Below are 15307 nucleotides of genomic sequence, written 5' to 3'. Positions count from 1 at the left end.
GTGATAGTTCCTCTTTTTTCACTAAAGTTTTGCAGGATACATAAAATTAAACAGAATGTTATAGTTTGTAACCAGCTGGGAACTGTAAAATCTGTTGGCTGTTTGGCCATATCTCTCACTTAAGTAATATCTTTTTATAGCAATTTAATTCTGAGATTAAGTTCAGTTTGAAATTTCAATTTAGGTCAATCATTTCTGTTTAAAAAATAAATTCAAACTGCTCAATACATCAAATGCATTGACACATGTAAAGCTCTCCTTGAATCAATTATGTAGTTCATGTGATTTTCCTGCATCTCCATTCCTGCCAAACATCTATTTTCAAAAACTCCAGTTTGCCCAAGAATTAAAATTTCTAAGGACATCAAGAGACTCTTTTTGAAAGAAAGGGAGATGTCAGTCTCATAGTAGAATATTTAATATGTTTACTCTTTGTACTTCAGAATTAGGGTGAGAAGTGCTACATTATAAGAAGGTTTTTTGCTGTCTCTGTTGGCAAGCAGTACAGATTACATGTATACATGGCATAACCCCTTTCTTTTTTAAATCGATATTGGCTCATCCTTGGTGATTGTAAAGAAAGCTCCCTTTGTCATAGTATTTCATTCAGTTAACATTTTTGAATAATAAAGAAGCCATAATACAATTATTTTTCATCATTTTTAATTTTATTGTAATGTTCTGTGCACCACACAAAATATTTTAATCCTGTTTTAATTGGTTTTGGTTCATTTTTCAAAGTTCTAAACACAAGCTGGAAGGCCATCTGTCAGGAATACTTTAACTAAGTATTTGTGCATGGAAAGGGATTGGACTGGATGGCACTCGTGGTCTCGTCAAATATGATTCTGTTACTAGTCATTGGGAACAAATCCATGTAGTTCACCTTTTCATAAGATGTGATCCAGTTCACAATTTGTAATCTATTATGCAATCCATAATGTAATTATCCTTTTATCCTTTGTAATTCTCTGAACATTGAAATGTATTTTGTCTTTGATCAAACAAAAAATAGCAATTTGTTTTACATGAAGGACTACATCATACACAATATAGGACTTAAAATTCTCTCACACCTACTTATGAGTCAACATCTGGCCTGTTCACTTCAAAGATGTGTATAATTTAATAAAGCCATTCATGTGTATTTTTTATATGTGTATATTTTAAGAAAACCAAAGATGTGTATATTTTAAGAAAGCTAGACATTATGAGAATTCTGTTAAAACTGTGTCCTCTTTGTCCACCAAATGTGCAAACTGATTTGGAAACAAGCTGGGACAAATTGGTTGTTTCATCAAAGTAAAAATCTGTACAAAGTGAAAGAAATAGTTTTGTTCATCATATTTCAAAATTCATTGACATCCCAGATGAACTTGAAGGGCAGCTTTTCCATTCTCTCCTTAAAAACACTGTCAAACCTTTCACTCTGTGCAACGGTCATCATGTTTTTCCAGTCCCCAACAGTACCTGTTACAGCATTGAGAGAGAAAGCAATGCTTACTATCCATTATACATAAGTGGGTCCAAAGCAATAATCCTTATTTTGGGAAGCTTATGCTATTTGATGCTACTGCTGTACAACTGTCTGCTATCCCATGTCCCTTGTGAGATGAAATGGAAAGGCTATAAATGTCCAGGGCACAGTAGCAGGAATTCTAGGGATTTCCTGAGGCTCATAAATGTGGGAACAGCTCATAAAAATTTCACAGAACCCCAAATTAAAGTGTTCTTGTCTTAGAGCTTGTTCTCACTTGCGATTTACAACGCTTTAAAAAACACTGGTATCAGTTAAATCGATTCAAAATAACCCTGGTCTTATCCCGCGTTCCGAATGGCTTTTTTTTCTTCGTTCTCATTTACCAATTGATTCGCTTTAAGTGATCCGTTTTCGTTCCTATTCAAATAAAACGGTATATATATAAATCGGTTTTAGCCTTATTTTGTTCCCACTCACCATTTTGGGGCTGTCAATCAAAGCAACGTCATCATATCGTCACTTTTAAATTTCGCGGTTTGTTATAAAAGAACCAATGAGGAGGCGCTTAAAGTGCCTATGAGTCCTGCAATTATTCGTGGGGAAGGATGGTTGAGGGAGAGAAAACTGCCCAAAGCACTTTTGCTGCTGAGAAAAGACCCCAGCTGAGGGAGGCTCTGGCAAAGCAAATTTGGGGAGCCCAAGCTTTTCCAGAGAAAACTATGGGATGGGTTTTTGCAGGACAAGCATCTCCTCTTTCTCCCCCCTTGATGTCTCCCAAGACAGCCAGGGAGAATCCCTTCAGAGAGCCCAGAGAGAGGCTTCTGGCAAAGCAAATTTGGGGAGCCCAAGCTGTTTCCAGAGAAACTATGGGGATGAGTTTTGCAGGACAGCATCCTCTCTTCATATCTCCCAAGACAGCCAGGGAGAATCCCTTCAGAGAGCCCAGAGATCAATGGGAGAGCCTTCTGGCAAAGTGAATTTGGGGAGCCCAAGCTGTTTCCAGAGAAACTATGGGGATGGGTTTTGCAGGACACTCTCTGATGTCTCAAGACAGCCAGGGAGAATCCCTCAGAGAGCCCAGAGATCAATGGGAAGAGGCTTCTGGCAAAGCGAATTTGGGAGAGCCCAAGCTGTTTCCAGAGAAACTATGGGGAGGGTTTTTGCAGGCAGCAATCCGTCTCCTGATATCTCCCAAGACGCCAGGAGAAAATCCCGTCAGAGAGCCCAGAGATCATGGGAGAGGCCTTCTGGCAAAGCGAATTTGGGGAGCCCAAGCTGTGTTTCCAGAGAAAACTATGGGGATGGGTTTTGCAGGACAGCATCCCCTCTTCATGTCTCCCAAGACAGCCAGGGAAGATCCCTTCAGAGAGCCCAGAGATTCAATGAAGGAGAGGCTGCTGGAAAAGAGGTGAGGGAGCACTCTTCCCAAAGATTCTCTTTCCAGGGTTGGAGGAGAAAGCAGATTCCGTTTGAGAAAGAGAGGGAGAAAGGCGCAATCCCCCCCCCCCCCATTGAATCAGAGAGCCCTTCCCTGCCTGGGCGAGATCAGATGCCTCCTCGCGAAGAGGCTTCCCTTCCCTGCCTGGGCGAGATCAGTGCCCAAGCGGGCAGGGAATGCCTCTTCGAAAGGAGGCTTCCCTTCCTGCCTCTCCTCCGTTAGAAATGGGCTCTCCCCACACAGAGGGGAGGTTGCAATCCACCGGGGGAAGCCTTGTAGTCCTTTGGCAGATGCAGGAGCTTGAGCAGCCGGGACTTCAGGCGCTTAAAGCACTGAAGAGATTAAGCGCCTGTAAACCATTAAAATAAAAAATAAAAAAAATCCTTATCTCTTATTGAAAGACCACAGCGGACAAAGAGGTGAGGGAAGCAAAAATGGCGACAGCCACGACGGATGGGGACAGAACGGGCAACTGCCCCTGCCATGTGTATTTTTCTATTTTATTGTTTTCCTGTTCCTGTCTTGTAGTATCCCTGTTCCCTCCCTCATTCCCTCCCGGGCCCCATCTTAGTGATGGTTTGCGGATCACAGATGTGATATCAGGGTTTTTAAGTTTAACTGCTGGTTTGTATGCTTGTATTGTGGTTTTTAAATAGTGGACTGTTGAAATACTGCTTAGGGGGGGAGGTATAAAGTGTTTTTAATTTCCATATTTTATAGTTTAAACTGTTGTGAACCGCCCGGATTGGTTTGCAGAGGGCGGTAAATACAAATAAATATATATTATTATTATGATTTTAAACACTCAGCTTCTATGCTCCTTTTGTATTGCTTCATATATGTCTTTTCTGTGGACCACCATACTATTTTTTATGTTTCTTGAAGGTTTGTTTGCAAGAGTTTCTGTTTGGTTTGTTCATAGCAGTCTCCTCTATTCCATAAGCAGTTTATGAATAGATGGAAAACCCACCATATCAGCCACTATAATAATCCAATGAAGACACATATGCTCCAAACATATGTTTCCCATTAGCATTTTCTTTGTCACTTTCTCCCTTATAATATGCCCCTGGCTGTTCTGCACAACTCCCCGCCCCCCCCCAACCCTCAAAAATGCGGGTCCATGAATTAATTCCATTAAAATCTCACTTCCACTCTGTTCACCTTTTATATAAGTGATTTAAACCATCTTTCCTGAGTAAAAAGATTTCCAGCCTACCTATTTTGGAAAGTGACCAGAATACATCACTGTCCCCTCATTTCCAAAATCCTCAGTGATCAATGTATTGTGGTGTAGCATAAAGCGGAGGCAAAATAGGATCTTGTGTTTGATAGCTTTGTCTGATGGCGCCATCCTACTGTTGCGGAGAAGAACAAGAAAAACATGACAATGCTCTTCAGCTAGTTGGGTAGGTTGATAACACAAGGTATATAAGAAAAGTATTGTTAAAAAAACATACGGAAAATTCTTATCAAAAGGTTTCATCATTAGCATCTCTTGAAAAGAGACGTAGGAAAGTCATGGAAAGAGGCTTAACGTTCTTTCCAACCAAGGGCGATATAATAGAACACTGAGCGGATTCAGACACCCGTGATGGGGCTGTCCAGCACACCCCACCTTTCCCCAGTGTTATGAGGCTCAGTGGCTAGACCGCAGCCGCCGCGAGCCCCGATCTCCGCTTTTCCCAGGCGGGGGGAAGCGGCAAAAGGCCACTGCCTCCCCGCAAGCCTGGAAGGGGGCCGTGGGGCTTTAAAAGCCACAGGGCACCCCGGGCAGCGGGGAGGAGGAGAAAGGGCCACCATGTGAGGCTGCGCCCAGTGGCGCAACCAGGAATAGATCAGAAACGGGCGTCCTTCCTGCGCTGCACTAAGGGCGCACTAAAGGCGCCATGTGCAGAGTGACGTGTCACTCCGCAACCGCCCCGTAGAGTATGTGGCGCAGTTGTTTACGTTCCATCATGCAGCAGGCTGTGTGGAACGGCTTGCCCGCCAATTTTGTGCACTCGAGCGCGCACGTATGGTTAAGGGGGGTGCGGAATCACGCCCCTTCCCTAAACTAGTACGTGCTCTGCCCTTACTATATGGCCGCGTCCTTAAACGGCCCCCAAGATCTTGTTTCATTTTCAATCAAGTCCTGTTACAATGATAAGGTTATCAACTAGTATCCGTCCAAATCACGTTGGGTTTTTTATTTTAGTGAAACTGTGATGATGGGATACGAAATATGGACCTGTAAGTACAGATAAATAGGCAGTATTAATAGCAATGTTCTTTCAGTGGTGAGTGACCGCCCGCATGCTTAAAAACAGTTTAGAACGCCCGGATTCCGAGCTCAATCTGGCTGTAGCTGACAGGTCCTGGACCTAAGGAATATCTGACTTGGGTTTGGATCTTATATTATATTTTTTTTGGACGTCAATTGTATAATTATCTTACTAAGGCCAAATCTGTCAACCAAATGTTCTGACATTTAATTAGCAATTTTAAATTTCATTTTTCAAAATTTTCATGATAGTTTTTTTTTGTTTGGAACACAGTTGAAAACCTGATGGTTAGAATAACTCATAGTCAAAATAGCAAAGTGTTCTCTGAGGAGTGTGTCTGTGTAGAAATATTGTGTTGTGTGAAGTCGAAGTGTTAATTATGTGTTATCTGTGTGGAGAAGGTTTTTCTGCACAGAAGATTTACTTTGATGGAGAAAAAAAATTTTTCCCCACAGCAACTTCAAGATGTGTTGAATACTGGGGCAAGAATATGTAAAAGTTCCCACAGTTACATGCTGCATCTTCTACAGGACTTTCCTCACTGTCAAAAAAAAAGGGTTTGGGCCAGATAATGAACAGAGAGATATTTCCTTCCATTCCTCCTATAGCTGATGTAATAATAATAATAACATAATAATAATAAGGTTTTTTAATCCTGTTTTTTGCCCTAACTGAGACTCAAAAAAGCAGCTTAACCATTCAAAAGAACAGTACATATGAAAATCATACAAAAAATGGTTTTCATTAAATAATAGAATTAAACTATTGCAAATAATGTAAAACTGATCATGATTGTTTGATTAAAAAATAGAATATCAATGTAAAAAAAGATAAAAAACACTCAAAACTAAGGTTAGAACATGGTAGAGAAATATAACAGCGGTTCAGGGCGTTCTTTAGAAAAATTTTTACTGTGTTTAAAAAGCCTATTTAAAGTGAAAAATAAAGTCTTAGCATCGTCCAAAGGAAGTGCAACCCGGTAAGGTGGGGGGAGGCATGTCTGGCTTGCCTAGGAAAGGAGTTCAGAAATTTAGGGTGCGATTCAATTACATCTTGACCATTACCATTGCGAATAGTGAAGGACCAGTATTTCAGACCAAAATCTATGTATTACATACGTTTCACTGTCGTGTAATTGTGTCTGTAGAAAGGGTATGCCCAACCATAAGTTTCTCTTGCTCTCTTTTTCATTCATAACCCGTGTTTACTTTGTACAACTTGACACAACTTGTGCTCTGGCATCAGAAATGGAAGCATAGGAGTTTCATATGAAATGAAGTTTTGATGCAACTTGATGGTAGTAAATGTGCCTCTCGCTGAAAGCCACCTTTCAGTGCCCAGTTTTTTTTGCAAGAAAGGTAAATAATAAGTTCTGAAGATGGTGTTCCACAAAACTTGGCTTGTGTAGTTTTGCTTATTAATTTGTTGTGTTTCAGTGAGCGAAACAACAAGACATTTGAGCAGGCAACTTACCGTCTGGATTTTGTTTTACAGTCAGCAAAGTACCTTTCTTCCTGTGAAGTAATAATCACTTGAATTAGTCAGGACTGGGTTTTGTGGGTCTCCAACAAGATCCAGTTTACTTAACAGTACAGTTCTTAGGGCATAGGTTAAGTGTTTATATAGGACGCAATATACGTTAAATAGAAGGTTTGATCCCTGGTGTACTCATGTGTATGAGCTGCTCCAGTCATGGAATTAAGCTGGTGTGACACAACAGATTACTTGTGCCAAAGAGGGAAACATACGTATAGGAAGGGTGAGTGTGGAATGTCAGGTCAAATTCAAATGCTCAGTTCAAGATAATCATTCATCAGGATATTATAGCAGCCTTAAAAATTTGACAAAGCCAAATTAACACCAAATGATAACTGTTACAAAAGCATAGTTAACATGGATTCCAGGCCTTTAATAAAGGAGATTATGGAGTGTTTGCAGACACATTTTTTTTCAGGAGATAGTATGAGTTACCTCCATGTTGTGCCAACATCTGATTCTCTATGGGGAAATGGAATTGAATGTTTCTTGAGAACTGAAGCCGTGGTTGAATGACATATAGGTTTTTGGTTGTGGAAGAATATATGTTCAGGCCTGAATAGATCCAGTACTGTTTATGGGTTACTTAATGATCTGTACGTTTACTATGCCAGTTGGGCTAAATTTTATGAAAAGTAAAGTAATTTCTGTGGGTGGTCAAATGTTTGATTTCTGCGTCCTTTGTGACGTCAACCGAAAAGGAGTGTGCTTGAATTACTCTGCCTTGTTATTTACCGAAAAGGAGTGGTCTGCCTTGCAGAGAGAGAACATAGCAACTGACATAATCCAGACATCCTCCAGAGTGTGGTTTCTCCAGTGAATGCTGCAGTTTACCGCCCCCACCCATTGCAGGGTATGTATTCATGGAGTTATTTTTCAAACCCTTTTCACTGACTGGTGGATCGAGAAGAGACTGTTTTTGTGTTGCAATGATTTGAATGGTACATCCCGTCAAATGTAACCAGAGGGCAGATATTTGTAGAACCCATTTTTGAATCGTGGCATTGTCACGTGTGATTCAAGCGCCAGATGTTCTTCCATCATATTGTATTGCTATTGGTGTCCATTGTATAGTAATGTCCGGGGGGGAAAATGGTTTAAGATGAGGTTATTGGGAAATTGAATATATGTTTGGATGGGTTTATCAAGTGGGAATACTGTATTGGAAGGAATGGGAAACCACTATATTTAAGCGCAGGTTAATGACCAACTTTCGTGGTGGAGGCAACAAGATTATGGCTTAATTTTAATAACGATGCCTGAAGGGATTTTATTGTAAATATACATGGTTGTTTTTCGATGCCTAATAAAGTGTTGGTTTGACTGTCTTCTGAATACTGTAATTCATCAAAAAAATTCAAATCAGGAGAGTTCTGATACATAGATGGGTGTTTTAAAAGGGTTGGCAGTATAGAGGTCCAACCAGCTATTCTCCTCCATATCTGACTTTAAAAGAAATAGAGTCATGAGAATAACAGCTTTTTCGTTCGTGCTCTGCTGCAGAGGTGCCATAAGCGCCTTGGGATCATGCACCATGCAATTGGTTTGTGCATGCTAGTGTAAACGACAAGCGCACCAAGATGGTCACGTCATGAATCTGTGGGTAGGTCTCGGAGATCTCATGGATGGTTCTACTCGCCCGAGCCCTACTTGGTCGGTCTGTTCTGGGGCCTCAAAAGCCTTTACATTAATGAATCAATTGGTCTTTTATTTTAACAAGCACCCGTGAAACGTCGTTCTTTGAGAGGACACGTGTTTCGTTATTTTTGAACACATACCCACTCTGGCAAGCTTCTGGTTCCATGGGATGCTAAGCTTTGGGCAGAGGTTTACAGACGATTTTTTTGTATCATGTTCATTTTTTCAGGGTCTAACAACAGAGGGAACTATATTTCGTGTATAGCAAAAGTAACGCATTGTTTTTTCTTCTGGTGCAATGTTCCAGTTTTTTTTGGTTGTTTTTTAGCTGTAGAACCCAGTAAGTTTTGGATCAAACCCCATGTGCCACTTACTTGGAAACTCAGTTTTTGTGAGCAAGAGCAAAATTCTTTTGGCTGCCAAAACGAATTTTTTTCATGAAAAAAAAAGCAAAACCATGGTTTCCTGATAGTCACAGTGGGAAGGTTTTTTGGGGGGGAGGGGGAACACTTGCGGTTCTTTTTGTCCAATGTTACAACAAAAAAAATAAATCCTTTGTCATATAGACTGCTTTAGTGCTCAGGTTTTTACTTCTTTGAAGAAGCTGATTTTGCATTTTTCTATAATAGGAGCAATACCACTGAGACAGCGTCTGTGCACCTTCACACAAACAATATATGATTCTATGCCCTGTTGATTGTTTTTCACAACTTGTTCTAATATGTGAAAAGATCAGTTGGAACTTCTTTTTGCTCTCTACAAAAAAAAAAACCCTGCAGCACCGCAACAAAAAAAAATCCCGTGTCATGATACTAATGATTTAATGGCTCAATTTGTCACTGCTTCTTTGAAAGAAGTTGCTTTCAATGCTGCTAATGAAACATTGCGTTAATTTGCGTTTCAAACTAAACAGTACTAGCTGACACCGTCTGTACACCGGTTTCACCAAACAATGTAGATATTTCTATGCCTGGGTTTCACAACTAGTTCTAAACAGGTTGATTGAAGTTTTGATCAGAGAAATGTTCCAAGAAGCTATGAGAAGACATTAATTGGTTTTTTTTTGTTTTGGTAAGAAAAGCCAAGATTTAGTTATGAGTGTTTAGCATTCCCTCTAATCACCTCATACTATTATTAACATGAAAGAACAGCAAAAGGTTCAAGAATTGTATTTCTTAGTGACGTGGAGGACAGTCAATGACAGCAAGCCATAAATATTCCCTCCAGGTTGCCTCATATGATGGTCGTTTATGACAACATTTCAAATCAACCTCATGTCCAATCACATAATGTCTAGTGGAGATGGGGGAGTTTCTCAAGCAGTATTGCTCCTCTTAAAAAAAATTGTGTTTATTATGTCAGGATGAACTGATGACATGAATTTTTGGTTTTTTCATTTTTAGGATGTCACCGAGTGTCAAGAACCTGTCTTGGCAGCATATTCATTTTCTGAGATTTTTTTAAAATTGCATATCATTAATTAAAGATATAATTAATATTACCACTTTGCTTCACAAGTAATCATTCTTTGCTGGATGTTTACCATATTAGCTCAATGTATATTTGCAATTCATTCAAACTGTCAAACACTAGCTAAGGTCTCAAGTCAGGATGAGCAACTGCCAGGTGGTCAGATGGACCCCACTGACAACTCTTAGTTGTAGTTATCCTGTTTTGGTCCCCAAATAGTTCCTAAAAATTGAGAGGCGACCATCCTTTTTTACATATTCAACCCTTCCTGCGGGCCACTCTAGGCCCTGAGGAACATTTACTTTTCCAGCTTGGTAATTGTTCATGCAGTGCAGAAGAATTGACTCCTTTCTTTGATATGTTGGTTTATTTGCCATCAGTGTCAGTTTGTTGATTATGATGACCCTATGAATCAGAGACCGTCCAAAGAGTTTCCAAATCAAGTGGCCTTGCGTCAGGGACTCAAGAACTAGGACGTCAGTTCAGGTCTCTTGTTTAAAAAACGGTTTCTAAAGATTAAGCTAATAGTCTAAAGTTCTAGATTTGTGATTAATAATTGCAAGGTCCAGTATTTTTGACAGTGGCCATCGTAAAATGCATTTTTTGGATGGAATTTTGGGCAAGAGATTGAAGGGAAAGTTTATGCTGCCTTTGGGGCCAGTTTGCTCAGATAGTGCTTCTGGGGTAGACTTTAAGGCCCCTTGTAAAATTTCTTCTCCCTGCAGTTAAATGAAGTTGTAGATGAAAATTCAAGCTTTGGTCACTGATTGCAAAAACATCATCATTGTGAATGCCAAAGGCGGTGATAATGGCAAATAGTAAGCCAGCAATTTGCTTTTGTACTAAGTGAAAATAATGCCAATTCATGCCATATCGTTGTATAATTTAATATGTAAAACTGATTAAGAGAATAGTTTTGTTTGTGATCTGAATAGGTTAAGATGGGGTGTTATGTATTATGGATTGTGGTCAGTTCAAAGATTGTCTGGGTGTAAAACTCATCCATGTGTTGAAACTCTGCCAATTGAAAAACATCTGACACCAATTAATAAACATCACATAGAAATATAAAAGTTAAAAACAAACTAAATAAAAACCATCTGGCTCAGTAAAAAACCACCCGTGCTGATGCATTAATATACCAAATGGCCTACCTGCATAAAAAATGTATTGGTTGAACTTGCCAGGTGAAAGACCAGCAGAGAAGGGGCCAGTATAGCCTCCCACAGAAAGGCATTCCACAGATTGGGAACAGCACTGAGAAAGCTCTCTCTGAGGGTCAGCTACCAAGTGAGCCTGTGATCTTGGGTGGGACGCAAGAGAAAGTTGGTACAGCATGAAGATCTTAGGGCTACGTAGTCAGGTTGCATGGTGGAGAGGATAATATGAGGATGTAGGAATTAAAAGCACTGTGTATTATCTGACCAGAATGTTCCCATGTCCGCCCATTGTAAGCTCACTCATCCCAATATTGCAATGTTTATTGGTTCCACTTCTTGTTTTACTATGCCCAGCTTCCCCTGATACAATCTTTCTCAAGATCTGCAAAAGGAGTTTACTGGTGCATCCCTCTGTGCAGTATAACAACGTAGCTATGGTGCCACTGCTTGTTTGTCTCTGAGAGATCCTCCACTAGTGTCTCACTCTATCACACACACACACACACACAACACACACAACCGCTGCTGCTGCTGCTGCTGACTCAGTAGCTGTTTGTGCACATTAATCTGCTTCCTCAGCAAAAGCCTGTATGAAGTGGGAAACATCACCAGCAGCACTGCTATCAGAGCATAGCCAGACCGTCTTGCTTCGTAGAGCACATACTCACACTATTGCTGAAGTATATTGCCATTGGTGAGAACTTTTGCCCTAGAGAGGTGCATATTTTAGGACAAGAACCTCTCAGGTCCAGAAATTACAAATGAATTTTGATGACAAGACTATCAACCCTCTCCTCACTGTTATAGATTTTACAGAAACTATTGTAACTAACCGGTGCAATTAAGCTTATGAAAATTACCTAGAGGTTGTTTTTTTTTTAAATTATTTGAAGTATTTCTAAACTGTACTGTTTTCTACCTAACAACTAAAAAGTGGAGAAGTAGGGACAAAGCTTTAAAAAAAAAATCAACATTGAAACAAAAACAAGACACCCTGGCTTGTTTTAGAGGCCTTTCAAATGTCTATCTCAATAGAATTTTGTAGTTTTCAATATATCATTTTAAGAAACCTCTGTTTCACCATAAACTCAAAATATGTTCCAAAATATTCAAAATGCATTTCTGCTCCTTCTATAAGAACACACTTCACACACTACACAAAGAAATTAACCATTTGTTTATCATTTAAAAATTACAGGTTTGTGATATGTTCCTCTTTTTTCACATAAAGTTTTGCAGGATACATAAAATTAAACAGAATGTTATAGTTTGTAACCAGTGGGAACTGTAAAATCTGTGTGGCTGTTTGGCTATCAGATCTCTCACTTAAGTAATATCTTTTTATAGCAATTAATAATGCTGAGATTAAGTTCAGTTGTGAAATTTCAATTTAGGTCAATCATTTCTGTTTAAAAAATAAATTCAAACTGCTCAATACATCAATATGCATTGAACACATGTAAAGCTCTCCTTGAATCAATTATGTAGTCATGTGATTTCCGTGCATCTCCATTCCTGCCAAACATCTATTTTCAAAAACTCCAGTTTGCCAAGAATTAAAATTTCTAAGGACAATCAAGAGACTCTTTTTGAAAGAAAGGGAGATGTTCAGTCTCATAGTAGAATATTTAATATGTTTAATCTTTGTACTTCATAGTTAGGGTGAGAAGTGCTACATTAGAAGAAGGTTTTTGGCTGTCTCTGTGTGGCAAGCAGTACAGATTACATGTATAATGGCATAACACCTTTCTTTTTTAATCGATATTGGCTCATCCTTGGTGTGATTGAAAGAGAAGCTCCCTTTGTCATAGTATTTTCATTCAGTTAACATTTTGAATAATAAAGAAGCCATAATACATAATTTTTCATCATTTTTAATTTTATTGTAAGTGTTCTGTGCACCACACAAAATATTTAATCCTGTTTTAAAATTGGTTTTGGTTCATTTTTCAAAGTTCTAAACACAAGCTGGAAGGGCCATCTGTCAGGAATACTTTAACTAAGTAATTGTGCATGTGGAAAGGGATTGGACTGGATGGGCACTCTGTGGTCTCGTCAAATATGATTCTGTTACTAGTCAATTGGAACAAATCCATGTAGTTCACCTTTTCATAGATGTGATTCCAGTTCACAATTGGTAATCTATTATGCAATCCATAAGTGTAATTATCCTTTTATCCTTTGTAATTCTCTGAACATTGAAATGTATTGTTGTCTTTGATCAAACAAAAATAGCAATTTGTTTTACATGAAGGACTACATCATACAACAATATAGGACTTAAAATTCTCTCACACCTACTTATGAGTCAAATCTGGCCTGTTCACTTCAAAGATGTGTATAATTTAATAAAGCCATATGTGTATTTTTTATATGGTGTATATTTTAAGAAAACCAAAGATGTGTATATTTTAAGAAAGCTAGACATTAGTGAGAATTCTGTTAAAACTGTGTCCTCTTTGTCCAACCAAATGTGCAAACTGATTTGGAAACAAGCTGGGACAAATGGTGTGTTTTCATCAAAGTAAAAATCTGTAACAAATGTGAAAGAAATAGTTTGTGTTCAGCATATTTCAAAATTCATTGACATCCCAGATAAATTGAAGGGCAGCTTTTCCATTCTCTCCTTAAAAACACTGTCAAACCTTTCACTCTGGTGCAACTGGTCATCATGTTTTTCCAGTCCCCAACAGTACTGTTACAGCATTGAGAGAGAAAGCAATGCTTACTATCCATTAACATAAGTGGGGGTCCAAAGCATATAAGCCTTATTTGGGGAAACTTATGCTATTTGATGCTACGGCTGTACAACTGTCTGCTATCCCATGTCCCTTGTGAGATGAAATGGAAAGGCTAATAAATGTTCCAGGGCACAGTAGCAGAGAATTATAGGGATTTCCTGGAGGCTCATAAATGTGGGAACGCTTATAAAAAATTCACAGAACCCAAATTAAAGTGTTCTTGTCTAGAGCTGTTCTCACTTGGCGATTTACAAACGCTTTAAAAAACAACCGGTATCAGTTAAATCGATTCAAAATAACCCTGGTCGTATCCCGCGTTCCGAATGGCTTTTTTTTCTTTTCGTTCTCATTTACCAATTGAGTGCTTTAAGTGATTCCGTTTTCGTTCTATTCAAATAAAAGGTAATTATATAAATCGGTTTTAGCCTTATTTCGTTCCCACTCACCTGTTGGGTGGCAACAAAGCAAGTCATCATATCGTCACGTTGTAAATTTCGCGGTTTGTTATAAAAGAACAATGAGGAGGCGCGTAAAGTGCCTATGAGTCCGTGCAATTATGTCGTGGGGAAGGATGGTTGAGGGAGAGAAAACTGCCCAAAGCACTTTTGGCGGCCTTGAGAAGAAAGACCCAGGCTGGGGGAGCGTCTGGCAAAGCAAATTTGGGGGAGCCCAAGCTGTTTCCAGAGAAACTATGGGGATGGTTTGGCAGGACAAGCATCCCCGCTCTTGGATGTCTCCCAAGACAGCCAGGGAGAATCCCTTCAGAGAGCCCAGAGATCAATGAGGAGGCTTCGGCAAAGCAAATTTGGGGAGCCCAAGCTGTTTCCAGAGAAACTAGGGGGGATGGGTTTTTGCAGGACAAGCATCCTCTCTGATGTCTCCCAAGACAGCCAGGGAGAATCCCTCAGAGAGCCCAGAGATCAATGGGAGAGGCTTCTTGGGCAAAGCGAATTTGGAGAGCCCAAGCTGTTTCCAGAGAAACTATGGGGATGGGTTTTTGCAGGACAATCCTCTCTCATGATATCTCCCAAGACTGCCAGGAGAAGAATCCCTTCAGAGAGCCCAGAGATCATGGGAGAGGCTTCTGGCAAAGCAATTTGGGGAGCCCAAGCTGTTTCTAGAGAAAACTATGGGGATGGGTTTTGCAGGAACATGCATCCCTCTTCATGTCTCCCAAGACAGCCAGGGAGACCTTCAGAGAGCCAGAGATCAATGAAGGAGGCTGCTGGAAAAGAGGGAGGGAGCACTCTTCCCAAAGATTCTCTTTCCAGGGTTGGAGGAGAAAGCAGATTCCGTTTGAGAAAGAGAGGGAGAAAGGCCATCCCCCCCCCCATTGATCAGAGCCTTCCCTGCCTGGGTGAGATCAGATGCCTCCTCGCGAGGAGGCTCCCTTCCCTGCCTGGGCGAGATCAGTGCCAAAGCGGGCAGGGAATGCCTCTTTGAGAGGAGGCTTCCCTTCCTGCTCTCCTCTTCGTTAGAAATGGGCTCTCCCCCAAGAGGGGAGGTTGCAATCCACCGGGGGAAGCCTTGTAGTCCTTTGGCAGATGCAGGAGTCGTGAGCAGGCCGTGACTGTTCAGGC

The 15307-nt window shown here is 40.1% G+C and overlaps 1 protein-coding gene across 2 annotated transcripts in view; it reads right to left on the bottom strand.

Annotated features, from left to right (window-relative positions):
• Window positions 1-646: 646 nt before the first annotated feature.
• Window positions 647-15307, bottom strand: part of LOC121919103 (amine sulfotransferase-like) — a 25313-nt gene continuing 10652 nt past the window's right edge. The window contains exon 7 of one of the 2 annotated variants that reach the window (XM_042445344.1): window positions 647-1470. In XM_042445344.1, coding sequence (XP_042301278.1) covers window positions 1349-1470 — 122 coding nt within the window. In that variant the 3' untranslated portion in view covers window positions 647-1348. Of the gene's footprint in view, window positions 1471-13548; window positions 13683-15307 lie in introns of those variants that run through there. The other variant, XM_042445345.1, reaches the window with a different exon arrangement.

The sequence above is a fragment of the Sceloporus undulatus genome, chromosome 1 (genome assembly GCF_019175285.1).
Source record: "Sceloporus undulatus isolate JIND9_A2432 ecotype Alabama chromosome 1, SceUnd_v1.1, whole genome shotgun sequence".
NCBI lineage: Eukaryota > Metazoa > Chordata > Lepidosauria > Squamata > Phrynosomatidae > Sceloporus > Sceloporus undulatus.
This window is presented reverse-complemented; position numbering and strand designations above follow the sequence as displayed.